General features: G+C 38.1%; 1 protein-coding gene across 3 annotated transcripts in view; it reads left to right on the top strand.

Annotated features, from left to right (window-relative positions):
* Positions 1-18,246, top strand: part of COL25A1 (collagen type XXV alpha 1 chain) — a gene marked incomplete at both ends in the record, with an annotated part of 461,173 nt that extends 442,927 nt beyond the window's left edge. The window contains 6 exons of one of the 3 annotated variants that reach the window (XM_082653474.1): positions 776-829; positions 6,283-6,336; positions 8,714-8,767; positions 12,042-12,119; positions 13,947-13,985; positions 18,214-18,246. In XM_082653474.1, the coding sequence (XP_082509600.1) occupies positions 776-829; positions 6,283-6,336; positions 8,714-8,767; positions 12,042-12,119; positions 13,947-13,985; positions 18,214-18,246 (312 nt within the window). Of the gene's footprint in view, positions 1-775; positions 830-6,282; positions 6,337-7,716; positions 7,744-8,713; positions 8,786-12,041; positions 12,120-13,946; positions 13,986-18,213 lie in introns of those variants that run through there. The other 2 variants (XM_082653476.1, XM_082653475.1) reach the window with 2 other exon arrangements.
* Positions 18,247-19,070: the final 824 nt, after the last annotated feature.

The raw sequence follows: 19,070 nt of genomic DNA, 5'->3' as shown, positions 1-19,070 counted from the left end.
AAAAGAATTCCAAGCTCTTCAATTCTAAAAACCTGTTTCAGGCAGTCATTATTTTCACTGGACCTCAGTGTTCCTATATTCATCCGAATATTATCTCATCTGCCACAGAAATCCTAATCCTGAACCAGGAGGCCAGAGGGCAATTATGCCATTAAATCATCCAGCTGCCTGGTTTGTGCCTTATAAGCCTAGTGACTTGAGCCACTGCAGCAGAACCTATAAGAATAATTCCTTCCTTCTAAGCCCCCTGCTGCTTCCAACAGAACTGAAGAAAGCTTGAAAAGTTAAACACTGTTCTCATTTATTTAAGTTTTTTTTTTTTCCTTGTATAACTATTCGAGCCTCTTAAACAGCTGAAGACAAGACTTCAGAGCATTTGTGGCCAAGAGGAGTAGGGGTAACTGTAGGAGCAGAGAATGGATGTGAAGAAGAGGTGATGTGAAGCAAAAGCAATTATTTTTTCTTAAGATTTTGGGGGCAAAGTGAAGATTTTCCATTTAGTCAGGGAGGAAATATATAATTAAATATGATATACAGTATTTTGTGTGAGCCTTTCATTGAAATAGGCAGTTATATAATTCATCCCTTTTGCATGAGTTTCTGGAAAACTAGTGGCCTGAAAGAATCAAGCATAAAGCAGTTTGAAAGGAGACGTGTTGTCTTACTGACATTCTAAGGCATCATTCACCCAGGAAAAGTCCAGGATAAATTATAACTGCTTTTCTTACAGCCCTTGGGATATGTCTCATATTATATTATTTTTATCTTTTTTTAGGGTACAGATGGCCCTATGGGACCCCATGGCCCTGCAGGTCCCAAAGGAGAAAGAGTAAGTTGCTCCTGAGGTTATTAAGCTGTGACCTAAGGAAAACACAGAGTGTGGCTTTTCCATTTTAGTTGATCTGAGCTGTTCATTTCCCAGAAGAAATAAAGGGCCATCCAATAGTAAATGGAAATAGATGCCATCTTAAGTTCTATTCAGAGTCGTCATGCTGAGAGAATGACAGAGTATTAGAATATGCCTGCCTTAACAACAACAACAACAAAACCAATGCATACATTTTCACAACTAAAGTAAATAGCTCAGACCATTCCTCCTTAACCCCTAAGGAAGATGTTTTCATTTGGCCTTAATCCAGAAAGTTGATGTCAATAGGTCTAAAATTTCCGGGACTATATATTCTGGTCGATAATCTTTTATATAAAGCTACTGTATTCATTCAGAATAAGTTATAACTTTTCTAAAGGGAACTTACAAAACCTAAGTATTCTCTGCACAGTTACACATGCTCCTCTTTTTAAGCAAAAGAATAGCCTTTCTTTAACCATAAGGAAATAATTTTAGTGCATTATAAAACAAAAACCTTCCACTAACCTCTCTATTGCTAAGCCATGTTTCCATATCTTTGGGGGGAAAAAAGACACTCAGAGCGGAAGATAAACATCTGATACAAAAAATGTACTACAGCATCAGCAGCTGGTCATCCGTCTGGAACTTCTCTCCCTCTTTCTCTGTTTTTCTTCTGCTTTTTCTTTTCCTCACCCTGAAAAACTTCGAAGGTTTTTTTTGTATCTGAGTAGAATTGTGTCATCAATTTCCCCACCATCCAGGATAGGATGTAAAGAAAGTATCGTAATGGTGAGGACTTCAAAATGTTGGAATGATTCATTGTGCAACTTTGTGGTCTTTTAAAACTAGATAGAGTTTCATCAGTCTGGGATAATTTGCTTTAAAATAGAGGGCCATATAGTGATTTCTTTGGCATACATCCCCATCCCATAATTCCATGTCCTATAAAGTGAATTCACTTATTCAGTAAGTAGATGTACAAAACACAATGTACTCCTAGTGTGGAATGAAAACGCTCTCCTCCCATTTATGAAGTCTATTTTGCTAACTGTTCTAATGAATTGCATAATAATAATTGATTCATCATCCTATAACCTTTTATTAATACACTGTATATACTTACTCAGTACTGTGAAGGAAGCAGCTATTTTCCATGATCTCGAAGAGTTTACAATCTAATTGCAGAGGAAAAAAATATCTGCAAGGAATAACTAGATAATGAGGCCTAAGTGAGTACAAATAGTACATGCCGTGCATTCAGCGATGAGGAAGCCTGGCTTTACCCAAGAATCCTTCTAGGAAGAGGTGAGTCCTAAAGGAAATAAGTCATCTGAATTTATTTCTAAGGTCAAACAAGAGACTTACGAAGATCATCTTAATTAAAAAGATTTAAAAGCTAAGAGCCTCATGCTGCTGGTGCCTTCAAGCATTGTATCAAGAAATCCAGTCCGTGAACTAAAAATGGAGCAGCAAATCTCAAGTAGTCTAGTGGCAGGAGGCCCTGGAACTCAAGAGGGTTTACCGTTTGGTAAATCAGCTGTTACTTCCGAGAGCTCCACAGTGTCATAAGAGTATCGGGTCTCAGCGCCGGGGTAGAATTCGCCGGGAGAGCAAATGAAATGGCTAAGAATTTGTGAAGGCATAGTTTCAGTCAAATGGTGTGCAGTGTGAAGTGTTACACTTGTATTTACTCAGCATGTTAACTGTCTTAACTGGATCAGATATCAGTACTCTCTCCAAGTGCCCCTCTCCCTAAGTGCTAAACTGGAGTGTGATTCTCCAAGCGAATGGATGGAGGTGCCGTCTGGACTCTCGTGAAAAAGTTTCAAATTTTAAAGAGGCAGGAATCAAGAAAGGGGTTCATTCTAGAATAATTCCTCAGTGTAGGCATGCAAATTAAAGATCCTGAATGAAATGAGACCAGCCTAACAGAAACCAGGCATTTGACAGACAGCGTTATTCAAGAATTGTCAAATACATGACTGGCAGCACGAGTAGTCAGCTTTTCAGAGCACCTATCGTCCTACCTGCAGCCGATTTCTTCATCTTGGCCTTGTAACCACTAAGGAACTCCGTAGAGTGTGTTAAATTTGAGAGGTTCAAAGTTCTTTTGGAATGAATTGATCCCGGAAAAGAAGTTGCACCTTCAAGGCCCTGTGGTAATATTTCATTCCTAAAAGTTTTCAAGCTGAAACCATTAAGCTGCTTTTGGCTCCAAGTGACAGAACCCCAACTCAAAATGGCTTAAACAATAAAGAAATTTATAGTTCTGTGTGGCACAATAGTCAAAGGAGGAACTCTAGGCTTTGCTTCTGTGCCCTTTCCAAGAGCTGGCTTTGTCTTCTGACCACAGGCAAGCTGGTTGCAGCGGTTCCAGACCCCGCCTCTGGCGAGGCATCAGCAGAGAGCAAACATAGGGACTGTCTTCTCCTGTATCCTCCTTAGCTGTGAGGAAACTGTCCCCAAAGCTTCCCAGCCACTTCCCCTGACACTTCATTGACCAGGATTGGGTCATATGTCCACTTCTGAAGCAGTCACTGGGAGTGAGGTGGAATTGTCATGATTAGCTTAAAGTAAGTATTTGGGGTGAGCAATTCTGCAAGAGGATCTCCACAGCTTTAGTGACAGCTGAATTCAAATCGGCCACAGTATATTCATTTTAAAAACAAAATAAACCTGAGGTACTCAATCAGAGGAGGAAGAAGGGAGTAGGTACATCAAAATAATCTGTGGAGATGTTTCAAACCACAGCTACTCTAATCCATTGAGTTTTTACGAATTAGACCAACTCCAGGTTACATGAACCTTCCTTCTAAATCCCCACCTCCCATTTACACACACACGCACGCACACACACACACACACCATTACCAACAGCACCACCACCACTTAAAAAATCATAAATAACACTGACAGATCAAACTGAAAGAACTTTATTTTGAATTAGTGCTCTTCGGGTTTTCAAGCCCTTTTCATTAAAAACAAGACCTCTAACTGTACGATAATAATGAGAGCTTCTTTTTATGGACATATTATTTGGCAACATATAATTTCATATTTTATAATCACACTTAATCTTCAGAAAAATTCTTGCAGAATATGTATTACTCTCTTATTTTACAGCCAATGAAACACAGGCACAGAAAGGTTAAGAAAGTTACCCAAGGCCACACAACCAGTCAGTCCCAGAACTGGAATTCAAATTTAAATCTGTTTCATTTCAAAGCCTGGCCACTTTACTGAATGCAATTCCTGATCTTTCAGTAATAAACATAAAGTAATAATGAGTAAAAGTGCAATAAACTTTTATCATATTTATTGCCCAAAATCTCCCTATACTATATGTGCCTCTAAGTGACAGTGCTAATTAGCACCAACAACCCCTATGTTTAAGTTAAAGAAGACTGTTGACAGTGACTTGAAATTTGCTCACGTGGGAATTTGGAGTGTGGAGAAACACAGAATAATACTTAGGTCTGCATGCACAGTTATCAGCTGAACTTGACATTTTACCCTTGGAAGAGATTTGCTACCGTTAAACTTCTTCAGGGGTGTGATAAAAGAAGGTAACATTTTCTTTTGGCCCCTCACATAAACATCATCATTCTCCTGACGTTTCCATATTATATACTGACAGTTTAATTTTGGAGATGGCAGCAGAAGAAAACACTACTTGAAATGCAGACATCTCTTTTTTTATTATCACAATTTCATATTCCTGGGGCCACCTCCAATTACACGTATTTTTTATAAGCATTCAAGATGATCGTTTAACAAATCAACTAACAAAGGATTAATCTCCAAAATATATAAACAGCTCATGCAGCTCAATATTAAAAAAACAAACAACCCAATCCAAAAATGGGCAGAAGACCTAAATAGACATTTCTCCAAAGAAGACATACAGATGGCCAAGAAGCACATGAAAAGCTGCTCAACATCACTAATTATTAGAGAAATGCAAATCAAAACTCCAATGAGGTATCACCTCACACCAGTTAGAATGGGCATCATCAGAAAATCTACAAACAACAAATGCTGGAGAGGGTGTGGAGAAAAGGGAACCCTCTTGCACTGTTGGTGGGAATGTAAATTGATACAGCCAGCCACTATGGAGAACAGTATGGAGGTTCCTTAAAAAACTAAAAATAGAATTACCACATGATCCAGCAAGCCCGCTACTGGGCATATACCCAGAGAAAACCATAGTTCAAAAAGACACGTGCACCCCAATGTTCATTGCAGCACTATTTACAATAGCCAGGTCATGGAAGGAACCTAAATGCCCATCGACAGATGAATGGATAAAGAAGATGTGGTACATATATACAATGGAATATTACTCAGCCATAAAAAGGAACGAAATTGGGTCATTTGTAGAGACGTGGATGGATCTAGAGACTGTCATACAGAGTGAAGTAAGTCAGAAAGAGAAAAACAAATATCGTATATTAATGCATATATGTGGAACCTAGAAAAATGGTACAGATGAACCAGTTTGCAGGGCAGAAATAGAGACACAGATGTAGAGAACAAATGTATGAACACCAAGGGGGGACAGTGGCGGGGGGGGTGGTGGTGGTGGGGTGATGAATTGGGAGATTGGGATTGACATATATACACTAATATGTATAAAATAGATAACTAATAAGAACATGCTGTATAATAAAATAAGTTAAAAAAAGATTATCATTTAAGCTGAGACAAGCTCTGCTACTTAAATAGGTACATGGAGAGAGAGTGATGAGGTAGTAAATTCCTACCTTATCAGGGACTGAGTAGAAAGCATAAATGTTTTTAAACCCTCTTTTCCCGAAAGGAAGCAAAACATACACGATTGTATTGATGTGACTTGATTCATGAATTATGCAAATATTTACTGATGTGCCGGACACTATTATAAGCCGTGGTGGGCATGCAGTAGGGAAAAAAGCCAGGGCCCTGGCACCCTAATGTGCAGATTCTAGTGAGGGGCTCCGCAGAGAATAGACAAGTTATAACGTGGGTATGTCTCCTGGTGTATGAGCACCGTGAAGCTCATTTAAGGGCAGTGGCAGTCAAGGAAGAAGGGCTTGCTGAAGAGACATTTGGGGGAAAAAGAATTTTCTTATTACATTTTTGAAAAGGTAGTAACTTAAAATAATTAGTAACAAACATTTCACGGTAAGGCCAAAGAAACCCAAGCACCACACCCTAGATATGCAAGTCCTTTTGCACCGCTGGGCAGACAGTCCTTCTTTCAAAGGTGATTCTGTAAGATATGCTAACATGGATTTCTTTTGCTCTATCACTGGCAGCGGCCCTAAAGAGCCTGACTCTTTGGAATCTTGATAGAATGATACTTCAAATAGAGGCTTTAGCCACAGGCCATCAGGGAAAGTGTGTGAATATAGGTGTTTGTTTATGATTTGCACTTTCACCTTTCATTATAGGGTGAAAAAGGAGCTATGGGAGAGCCGGGACCCCGAGGACCGTATGGTCTTCCCGTGAGTTCTCTTGTCTCGCGATGGTGTTTCCCTTCAGCATGTATAGATGACCTGTCCCTGGCGTGGTTAACCCTCCCCTCGTGGGGAGACTAACCCCATTAGAGGAGCAAAGAACAATCCACTAAGTCTCTTCAACGCCAATGTAACTGTGTACTTCAGAGATAGGTCATATTTGTGTCGTATTCTTACACTCACATACAGACATCCACACACTTCACCAGTTTGAGAGGATCAGAGGTTGTCCATGAGATAGACAGTGCTAACCTGAAACGGGGCTTTTGACTGTCAGATAACCCCTCCTTGGGCCATCTGACCAGACCCATAATTGGCCCTTCCTTGAGAGGTCATTGTACCAGAAGTGGGTGTGGAAGCTTAATTTTAAAAACTCTCTTCAGACTTTATCTGTTCTCATATATCACTTACAAAAACTGCTCTTGCTAATAAAAGGTATTTCTCAGATTGATGTTTCTGATGACTTTGATGTTTCTGACCTTTCTAAATTACCGTGATGACAAGTGATCTTCAGAACAGAGAAGGTTGATAGTGTTCTATCTTCTGAAAATTCTCAATGACACCCACTTCAAATTGAGAGCCTCGGGTTTGCTTCAGAATATTATCTTTGGGATAATTGTAAATGATTTGATGGGGTAGGGTAGAACTACAGTAGAAGCATATACTGTTGTCTCAAGGTGTATAACCCCTATGTAGATTTCGAAATCTAACTGGTGGAATCAAAGCAACTTCTCAGCAACTTTTGGGTGGATTTGTTGTGTGATTTTCAATGCCCTGAAAATCTGCTCCACGGGGCTCAATGGATCATCCTTGCACAGCAGTATTATATTCCTTCTATAATAGGGGGTCATTAATTTACTAACAGTTTTTAATCTGTGATCTTCACACCCACAGTATTTATAGACAAGGTGTACATCTAGCCAAATTAAAACTGTATTTAACAATAAACAGTTTTCACATTCTTTACACACTTATGAGCTAACTACTAAGTTGTCAAACTACAGTAGCATAGATTTGCTTATAATGTTAGTGCTGGTGTGTTTTTAAATCAACTAAACAGTATTTTTGCTTTTGACTTACTCTTAGATTGATAACTTGAATACCAAGCATTAAACTTCAGCAAAATATCAGACTATTTAACCTGATATAGAATAAAAACATTTTCATGACACTTACCTGCAACATTAACAGTCACTTCACTTGATTTACTGAAAGAAATTTGTGTTACTAATCAATAGAGAATCTTTTTCACATTTCTGAATTAGTTGTTTTTATACTAGTGTTGCATGTCCAGGCAGCATTAAATAGAATAATAACCTATTCATGAAACTTAGGAACACTAATGTAGCTACTGTGATTCTTTGGCAGGGGAAAGATGGAGAGCCTGGTCTTGATGTAAGTAATACCTACAATGAACATCTTCCCTTTATAATAGATGCTGATGGTCTCCATCATCAATAACAGCAAGAATACTTCTAATATTTTTCTGTGCACATAGTTATGTGGACAGCATATATTGCTGTGTGTGTAGACAGCAATATGAAATAAACCACTCCACTAGGGTTGGCATGAGGTAAACATAAAAGCAAAAAGCATAATTATCTAGTATGAAATTAATAACTGACAGTTGATAGAGGCACTTCAAAATACTTTCCCAAATCAGACACTCAACATGAGTGGTTAAATTACTTATTTTAAAATATGCATAAAATCGAAGTATCTTTCACATGCCACCCTTAGGGAATGGTATGTTTATTCTCAAAGCTATTATGCAGTATTTTTCTTTTTAGCATAAAGTCTCTATATATCTTATAGCAACATAATTCTATAAAAATAGAGAATGTCGAAAGTCAATCCCTCCTAAAATGATTACTGCTTATCCTGTATATATGTGAATAATAGCAGTAGCAAAAAGTAATAGTAGTTACTCTTTATTGGGCACCATTTGTATGCAGACATCATTCTGGTACTTTATATATATCATCAAATTTAATGCTCACACCAGCAGATGTGTAGTATTAATAGGTATTCACCTCGTTTTATGGTCAAAGGACTAAAATGGTGAAGTAAGTTCGCCCGCAGTCCCACAATCAGAGAACTTGCCAGGATTCAAACTAGGATCCTGATAGTCTCTCCACTATACATTTCTTTGGAGAAAAAGCAAGAAACCTTTTGTTTACAGATATTTGAGATGTTAGGAAACTGTTATTTCTAAGTGCCACTTTACCCATCTAAGTTTTGAGACTTGAGGGCATGCCATGTTTCTTTATTTGCGTTCAGAAACATGAATTCTTAAGGTTTTTTTCAATATGGTGTTGCCACAGTTATACCAATAGATCTTTTTGGTTTGCTTTTTATCCTATAGGGTTTCCCTGGTCCACGAGGCGAGAAGGGTGATCTAGGAGAAAAGGGGGAAAAGGTGACCTCTCCAGCCTAGCATGTGCCTGTTTGATTTTTCTGCTTCTGTCTACTTTGCTGTTCAACCTGTGTAATTCTTTCATACGTCTAATCTTTCTCCATCCTGTGCTCCAAAAACGCTCTGATGTCTGATCTGAGGAACCACATCTTCACAGAGGAATAAAGGCTACACTGCAAGAAATAAGGGCACTGTTAACACAGAAGAAAAGAATTATAATCCCCAGATATCTGGGCTACAATCTTTGGACTACCTGACACCAATTAATTGAAAGATGAAGTTTTCAGGGGTTTTTGAAAATGGGGGTGGGGGAGGCATTTATGACATTAAGTAAAATTAAATAGCACAAATCTGCAACAGTCTTCTGGCAGAGCTCAGCTAACCCTGTAAGTTCAGCATCTCATTCATCTTCACAACATTCCCAGTAGAGACAGAAGATATGTCCTGTATCTTGATTTTTTTTTTTTTTTTTTTGATTGGAAAGTGGAAGGCAAGCAGTATGCCCGATAAACCCAGTGAATCCATTACGCAGGGACCAGGACTTGTTGCCTTCGGACGCTGTAGATACTCTTTTTTCTTTATTCTTTTTTTTTTTTTTTTTTGCGGTACGCGGGCCTCTCACTGTTGTGGCCTCTCCCATTGTGGAGCACAGGCTCCGGACGCACAGGCTCAGCGGCCATGGCTCAGGGGCCCAGCCGCTCCGCGGCATATGGAATCTTCCCGGACCGGGGCACGAACCCGCGTGCCCTGCATCGGCAGGCGGACTCAACCACTGCGCTGCCAGGGAAGCCCGTGAATACTTTTTGTATATCATTCTTTGACATGGGAGACAAAAATTAGCAAGAGCCTTTATGTGTTCATACCCACAAAGACAGATAGTTACAAAACTATGCTGATTAATAATAACACTGAGACATTATCCTCTGTAAAAGTGTCTGTTTTCCATAAAGCCTGAGGTTCACTAGAATATTACTGAAAAACGATTCCCAGAGCCTGTTAAAGTCAACATTCATATGACAACACTGTCCGTTGAGTGATTATTCTGAGTTGATTAACCAATCAAAAAATGAATTGAGTCCAAAATTAATAATACCCAACACATCTGGTGTCAGTCACACCTATATGAAGAAGAGTCCACTCCCTCCCAATGAAGTTTAAATCAATTTTACTTCACGGCAATGATGTTACTTGCTGAGGAAGAATGTCGATTCATCTTGCACGAGTGAGCAATTTACTCCCGAAAGCTCCTCCCATCTTACTTCTTATCACACCTGCTCTCATTTCATTTCACCCTGGCATCTCGGGTCTTTGTTTTTGATCATGATCAACTAAACCACACAGAAGTTCTCTCTTTCCCCGATATTAGAGAAACCCAAATGGCTTTGATTCTGAGCCTTCTGATGCAATGTTTTTGGCACACAGGAGATAAATGTGGAGCTTTCACTCACACAGAAAGGATGCATTAATTTGAGTGCATATCTCATCTATATCTGTTATGTATATGTCTTTGAATATTCATGTTGTTTCGCTTCTGAAATTATTCAGACTTATTGTATCTGCCATCCTGATTGCAGAATGAATACACTAATTTAAATATGTATTGCATAGTATTTTGTATTCTGTACTGCACCAGCTTCTTGTCTATAAATATGCAGAGATATTTGTTAATGTGAAACAGCTGAGGTGCATTCCTTACTTCTCCTCCTTTTGCCTCCTTTCCTTAATTCCTCCATCCCTATGAGCCATGCAGCTTTCCACAACCTTTACCTTGATTCCTAAATACTAATTTCCATGGCTACATTCCCACCATGTAATTATCCTGCCTACCTCATTTTTAGCATTAGCTCAACTGAATCCAAACTGCTTTTTCTCTTGAACAGAATTTTTTTGTTTTGTTTTTTTGGCTTTTGTTACCTTGTGAGCAAGCTGGAAACCCATTTACCATTGTGAACACCTGGCATGAGACCAATAACAGTGAATTAAAGAACATCTTTGAGTTTATAAACAAGTCTGTTTCTCCAAGTGGCATTGCTGAGAAATCTTAGCACTTTTAAAGTTTGTTTATCTGACTTACTAAGGAAAGTATTTGCTTTTAGTTTCCTTAAAAAGAATGTTAAAAGAAAGAGTATATTTTTAACACACTGAATATGTTTAAATGAGAACTAACTACAAAAAATAATGTCAGAAAGTTGGATTCATTTCAAAAAGATAGAAACTGCCAAGATTTTTTCCTTTTCCTCTGGCTCAATGTAGCTTTCATCTGTTATAGGATTAGAAAAAAAGCAAGTTGGCAGGTACTGAAAATTGGGTGAAGTCTCCATTATTCCTCTGAACTTCACTGCCACTGGCTGGATTCAATACACTTGGTATCTGTCATCTTCACCAAAGCGGTGGCGGGAACACCTCATTCACAAGGACCACGGCACTGGGGTCTAAGTCAGCACTGATCCTCCTTCCTGATGTGTCAGGCTTCAAGTTCTTTCATCTTGTTGAATCTTTTTAATAAAATCCTGTACATCACTGCCCAGAATCCATTGCCACTCTGGAAGTCTGTTATTTTTCATAATATCATGCCTTACCTAAACCAGAAAACAGTGGTAAATGCCCTTCCAGACTTTTATTGGCTAAACCATCTTTTGAATCACCGTTACTTCCCCCCGCCCCCCCAAAATAAAACCTGTCTTATTTAAACCCTTGTATCCACAGGGGGAAAAGGGAAAGAAAGGCAAAAAGGGGCCTAAAGGGGAGAAAGGAGAACAGGGTGCTCCTGGATTAGATGCACCCTGCCCGTTGGTATGTCTGACTCATGCAACCGTCTCCAGATGTCACATGCGGAGGCAAAGCTGGGAGAGGAGCAAACTGGAGGGACCGCACCAGCGGGGGTTCTGATTGGCATCTTTTAACGTAGACTTTAAGGTCCCAGAAACATCGATAGCAGGCTGTCAGTGTGTTCCACCCCTTGTCTCTGGCCACCAGCTATGCCTGGTTTCTCAACACTCAAGTATTGATGTGCATCTGGGGCATGAATGCGGGATCGGAGGAGGAACCCGTGCTCCTCAGTCCTGCTCCGGAGAGCAGGTCCCCATTCCCAGAGAAGCGCTAGTTGTAGGACCACATCAAGCTCTGTTTTGTTTTGTCCAGCATCACTGGATGTTACCTTTCCCTTCAGAGTTGCTCCTCTCCCAGCCTTTTGTTATTGTGGTTATTTCATTAGCAGAAATTGTGCTTAAGTGATTTCTTCTGTTTAGTAACATTATGAGTTAATCTTTACAAACAGGGATTCCGTGGCGTTAAGGGGGAAAAAGGGGAGCCAGGCCAGCCTGGCCTGGATGGGCTGGATGCCCCTTGCCAATTGGTACAGTATTTCTCTTTCCTACCACCCTGCATGCAATTCCTTTGTTTATTACATATTCATCTCTCTCAGTGTAAAGTGGTACTTCTGGAGCAAGCTTTACATGATAAACACACTACATGCATGTGCATGAATAGCTCCTTCAGTGACTGCAGAGTGAAAAGAGCATGCACGCATTTCAATCAGTGACTACAAATTAATCTCCTGACATTGTTCTCACAACTGACACAGCTGCCACGTCTGTGTTCTGGGGAATGTCAATTTATCTAATAACCATTTCAAGATGACATTAAAAGTGCATAAAAATCTTCTATGTAAAGGTACAACTAGGCTATAACTTTGGGTTTTACCCCTAAAGTTATCTTTTTTTTTTTTTCCTTAAAAGAAATAAAGGCATTTTTGCCTTTCACTAAATTTCTGTCAGGCTGTAAATAAAACCAAACCTACATAGTTGAGCTTCTGTGGTCAAGACTTAACCAATTCAAAGGAATGCTGTTAAGAGACCGTAGGGGAGAAAACCAAACTTCTCTGAGCTTCTAAAGATAATAGTCTGCAGCCCAAACCCTCTTCTTTGGCACATAACCTTTTCAGTTTAATGGTCCCTCCTTTTGAAACTCACTTTCCTAAAGTAGACAGATCTCCCCTACCTCCATTGGCATGTCAAAACCCTTATACTAAAATCTAAAATTCTACCGGGTGACCCTTCTCCTTGTACCAATCTGGCATTACCGATTTTTTTCCCAAATATCTTATAAAGTTATTTCAAGGTGTTTTTTTTTTTTACATTTAAAAAGAAAGTGTATGCAAATTTTCTGAGGTGTAAAGGAAAACTTTTTATGACTGTGTTAATGGTTATACTTGGTCTGCATGTTCTTATATTATTCTTAAATACTAAGCATGATTCTTTAAAGATAAATTTGTTTCTCAAGTCTTTTAAGAGATTGTATTGTAGAAGAAAATGTTATTCAGTCAATAATTGCAACTAGAAAATGTCAATATGATATGCCCAGTCTTTTATTTTGTTTGCTTGGTATTGACAATAAATAATATTTTACAATCATTTTGTTGGGGGAAAACACAAGCATGCTTCATAATATATCAACTTTTCCTGCCTTATTTATATCATTTGTATCTGAAGAGTGCTTACCCTTTAAGTGAAAATAAATTTTGTGACATTTAAGAATCCCTTGTTTATTCAGAATTTGTTAATTGGCTTCTGAAGAATTTTAATTTAAAAATTGAGAAAGGCTGTGGATAACATTTTACCATAAAGATATAGACTGGCTGCCTCTCTTTTGATTCAATCAATTTAACGTTTTACTTTATCTGCTTTCAATATAGAAAAGTTGAAAGATGCTCCACGGGAAGAGCTATAAACTTCAGATAGAAATGGTTCATCACTGATTACTCATCATTATCGTGCATTCAGCCATAGAACATAGTGACCAGGAAGAGAAGTTATTTCCATTTATTGAATAAAGACAATTATAGAATGCGTTTTAATGAAATTAAGAGAAATAGTACAGTTATTATCTAAAGATATAACTAAGTAGACCACTAGGTTTTACAAATTATTACCCAAAGTTAAGTATAAATCTTTCTATATTTTATTTATTTGAAAAATATGTACTCACTTTGGAAAACATTCGAATTTTCTTCCTTTTAACTAATGTTGGGTAATATCTTGGGAGTTGATTATTAGTAAAAGATGCCTATGACTAATGCCACCTAACAGGTAGATATTCATTTTTAAGCCTCTGGGCATATTAATTATGAAGTATGATCACTTTCGTAGAACCTGAGGAATTCTTATTCTTCTTTTTAAAATAGGGGCCAGATGGATTACCCATGCCCGGCTGTTGGCAAAAGGTAGGCTTTACAGAATTATTTCTAAAAGAAGCACTGTCCCTTTCTCTTTACCTGGCCTAGGCTTTTCCATTTAGAACAAATTTTTTGAATTTGACATTGCTGAAAGGTGTTTGGGTATTAAGAAGCAAAAGATCCCGTCTCTAGAATATCTTCTAATGGTGTTTGCTCTGATCTCTTCCTAAACTGATGAGTAAAAATAATTCCTGGCAAACACTGTAATTTGGAACCTTCCCTATTTAATCTTTTCTTCAGAATGGAAAGGGGCAGTGCATCTTGACAATGGTTTGCTTGTCTCAAACTCCTTTTCCTCCTACTGTTTAAAATTATTCTTAATTGTGATTTTTTCTGTTTATACTCAGTTACTTAGGCAAATATGCAAATACATGGTAGAACCCTGTCAATATTAGTCACAAAGCTGAGAAAGCAGAAAATGTAAGCATAATTTTCTTTTCTTCGATGATGTCTTGATTTATTTAGGAGAATCTGATTATATTTACGTTGGTGTCCTTGATGATACCAGTTTGCTCTAGCCTCTACGTGTGGCCACCCATAGTCACTGTGTATGTATTCAGCAGAGAAGGGAGATTATTCTTCATAGAGAACCTTCTTGTACAAAAAGCTGTGTGATAAGCCCTTTCATATAGGCGACATCACTTTATTTAATCCTCATAATAACCCTATAGTGTATTATTATCGTGAATGATGCCAGTGAGGAAAGTAAAATTCAGAGAAGTTAAGTAACTTCCAAGGACACAGAGATAGTATGCAACAGAACTAGAAGTAGACAATGGAAAGCAATGGCAGAACTTTAAGGAGGGAAGAGATCTGTATGTGCTGTGCCTTTCAGAGAATACCCAACCTTTACACAGTAACGGTGCGCACCTAATTATAAAGGACTGTGCATATGCTACCTAAGGTTAAAGGAATTCTACTGATGTGAAAATGAGCCAGAGGGAAGTATACATACTCTTTCATCATTTTGAAATTTTTTTCTCTAACACCTGTAGCTTCTTTGGTCCTTTTTGGTAGGCTTTGCTTCGTTGGCAAACCTACAGCAAAACTATGTAGGATTGCAAAAAGATGAGGAGAGACTTATTTTCCTCTCATCTCATCAACTCCGTTTGTGAGGAGATCCTGTGAAACTCACTCTCTTGCTTAACTACTTTTACCCCACTTGGTGAGGGAAAGAAAATCCTTCTCTCCGAGTAGCGTCATTTATTTAGTAGCTTCCCATACTCCACTTTCAGCCTGTCAGATCATTAGCTCCATCACAGCTGAGGTCAAGTGGTTCTTGGGAAGATGAGGCTATCATCATATTCTTCACCTGAGAAAACTATCCTTTTACCATCATAACCCCTGTTCTCAGAATTTTTAATACCTTCTTGAGCTGGAATTACCATTTGCTCTTTAACCTTTGCCCTGTAATCTAATACTATAATGATTCTTTAATGCAGTCATTGGCACACTTTACATGGAAAGAGATGTGAAAGGCTTGCTTTTTCCACCCTCTGACACTACTCAGCACTTGGGTTCACATCATTTTCGGCCGCTTCTAAATCACTTCCATTTTTGTGAAGGCATAAAAATAAGGGCAGCAAGCAAAGGATTCATCACCTTTTTGGTTCATAAAATGGCCAAACCTAGTAATATGAGTAGCTCAGAAAATCAGAAATTTCCCTTTTAAGTACTTATTTTTCCGCAGAATATACACTATGCTCTACATAAGATTAAGGCTGTCTTAAATCCAGCCTCTTTTTATATAAAGACTAATGCACAACGTTGTAAATCAACTATACTTCAATAAAATTTTTTTAAATGGTAAAAAAAAGAATCATAACTCAATGATAAAGCTTCAGTATCGTTTACCACACTCCCCAACACAATCAAATGCAAACAGTAGTGATTATCCTCCCCCAACACCCCCTCCCCCCAAAAAAGAAGAAAGAAACAATTAGAAAAATGAAATGTTCTATTGAATATAATCTCTTATGTGGTCAACTTAGCTATCTCAAATACATTGTTGGTCAAATCAAATTAATTTTTAAATGATATTTCTAAAAGAAAGCCAGTAGATTACTCAGTCCTGTTTTAGTGGACCACTTTTTTAAACATTACGTTTAGTAGTCTCTAGAGCACAGTGGTAAATGTTTGACTGAAAATTCAGATTGTAGCCACAGTAGAAATCACTGTGAACAAGTCCTGTTAGTCATACTACTCTCAATAATAGTTTTTTCATGTAAAACTATTTGATCTTTGTTTAAATTACTTTTCTTTCTAGATATAGTTCAGTTTTCTAAATTTCGAAGAATAATGATATACTAATTCACATTGTAATTTGTACAGTGAGTAAATGGCAGAATTTATGGTTAAGAAAATACTTACAAGCTATTAAAGTTATCATCTGTCCTTATCCAGAGATTAAAAACTATTTAATAGGAAAAATACATATGACCTTCATATTTTTTAATGTTTCATGAAATTTCATTTTTCCAGATAGGGCTGACAGGTTTGCAACAGAATCTTCCTAAAGTAAGGTGACAGGTTTTTTAAATTAAGTTTTAAAGTCTGGGGAAAAAAAAGAATCTTTAAAATTCTGGAGATTATTTACAAAACATTGGTTTGTCAAAAAAATGCATCTGTTTGAAATTTGAGATACGTGGGAGTTTGGAGAAAGGAATATTTCCTGTAGACACATTCTCTGGCCTTGGCATGACGTGTGTAACATTGAGTGAACTTCATTTCTAAAGATCAGAAAGTACCCAGCCTCTTAAGCACACTTAATATAGCATCTATTTCTACTGGAGAGAGAAAAGCAAATATTTTTAATTATTGAACTGAAATATGACTCTGAGGACGAGTCACCATGGTGGTGGGGAGATGAAGAGATCTTTGTCATTCTCCTTCTCTGGACATTCTACTTTTCTCACTGATTTTTCTTTGAGTCAAAGTAAAGATTGTCACCAACATCTGCTCTATAAGTTATACCTCAAAGACCATTGTTCCTCTGTTCTCTCAGACTTAACTTCAGTTCTAGGAAAACCTTAGTAATTATGGCTGCTGAAAGCAAGGAACCAGACATTTCCAGATCCTTAGATCACAATAGAACCTGTAACACAGCTTGAAGACCTGACAGCAGAGAGGTCTGCCCTGCGCGCCCTTCACAGCAGGGCAGGACCAGATAAAGGAAAGGGGAAACCAGAACCCGAAGAGAGTAGAGTGTTATGGTTGGGCATTGATGAAGTGAACAATGCCACTGAGGTCAGAACCCTCAACAGTTTCCACAGTTGTGTTTTAATGCTTGGAGAAGATTACATAAGCCATATATAGGACATGTTTTTAATTAGGGAACATCTGTGATAAAATCTTAATTTTCTGCTTTCCCAGAATAGTTACTGAGACAAACACTTCCCACGGACTTCTCAGTGGCAAAACAAAATGTGGGTTGAACCTAGGATAAAAATTTTGATGACTTTTAGAAAAGTAATGTATAGGACATATCAATTGGCTCATTGATTAAAAAAAAAACAACAACCCTCTATTCAGGGTTCTACCAGTTTTCTTAAAGTAAATGTTAATTTGGAATTTTTATCCTAAACTACTAATTCTATACATTTGTCTTTTTTGTTGTTTGTTTTTCTGCAGTGATGAATCTAACCTTCCGAGCATGAAGTTGTGTATATAATGGTCCACTTTTTATATTTATAGTTGAAAATCGGATTGCAGATTTTACAAGTCTGAGATATGTTTACATATAGCTGCTTCTTCCTGTTTGCAGTAGTACACATATCCATTTTTTCTTCCCTTACATCTGAAATTGGGCAATATGTGAAACCAGTGAGAAGCCTGCAAAAAATATAGATCAGTATCTCTTTATCTTATGTGAAGATATGTATTTATATGGACATAGCGATAGAGATTGATTGTTCTTGCTATTTTCTTACTCTGGGCTTGTTAATTGCATGGACAAAAAGTGCCATGAGATAGTTTACATGAAATTGTGACCAAATATGAACTCGAAGCTATGAAAATGTACTATACTGACTGATTTTAGAGTTTATCGTCACATCCCTACTCACCTTTGCTATTCGTGGCCACACCACCCATTGAAACTGACTAAAAAAGCATGATGGTGTGCCAAGCCTGCTTGCTGTGCGAACTAAGATGCTAGCATGCTGCATTATGAGTCCTTTGATCACATCTGAACTTTTATTTCTTTTGTCATCTCAAGGGGGTTACACCATGGCTCATTGCCAAAAAGTGATAAGGTGGCGGAGAGCATACACACACAAATGGTCTTGTATTTTGAAAGGAGTTGCGGTCCCAACTGCAGATCTTCAGCTTCCACTATTGTGGGCTCACGTGGCCTCTTTGGTTGAAATGTCCAGGGGCTGAGCTGGTTGCTGACACTAGTTTTCCTTGGGCTGCCCTTGGCAGTGAAGACAAAGAGAAAGGATTGGTTCAGCCTCCTGCACTGTGTCTCTCATGTGACCAAGTAAGAAAGAGGTTTACAAAGGCAGGCACCCAAAATAGAGGACTTTTTTAAAAAAATAAACTGAATTCCAGCAAGTGTTAACATGGGTGCTTATGGAAAATGACAGAAGCATACTGCACTTCTTTTGGGCAGGAGATTCTTGGAATGGCAGCCCCTGTTCCTGAGGGCAAAAGGTGTGTACATCTCACCAAAACTCGGGTTGCTGAAGATACAACATGTCCCAAGAAGTGGTTGGCCGAAATAACCTTTCCTGAGGATGTAGGAGAGCTCATCCTACGATCTCTACTGAAGCTGATGAGAGCTTCCCTTCCTTCCAAGATCCAACCCATGTTAAACATTTTCTACAAACTTCTAGAAACAGAAAGATATTTTCCATTCTTTTAAATATTTTTTCTTTTCTCTTTTAGTCCCAGGAATATTCAGGAAAGACTTGTTTTCCAGATTTTGTCACATTTATTTTGAACAATTTTTTAAAGGAAAGTCTTCAAATCCTAATAAGTTGGTACCAACAGTCAAGTTGACCATTTGCTAACTTCTCTACTGTTCTGAATAATTGCAGAGAATATAACAGAAGCTCCATTTTCAGTTCAGTC

Source organism: Grampus griseus (genome assembly GCF_964374135.1).
Source record: "Grampus griseus genome assembly, chromosome: 4".
NCBI classification, from domain to species: Eukaryota; Metazoa; Chordata; class Mammalia; order Artiodactyla; family Delphinidae; genus Grampus; species Grampus griseus.
The sequence above is the reverse complement of the archived record's forward strand: the minus strand, read 5'-3'. Positions and strand labels throughout refer to the sequence as shown.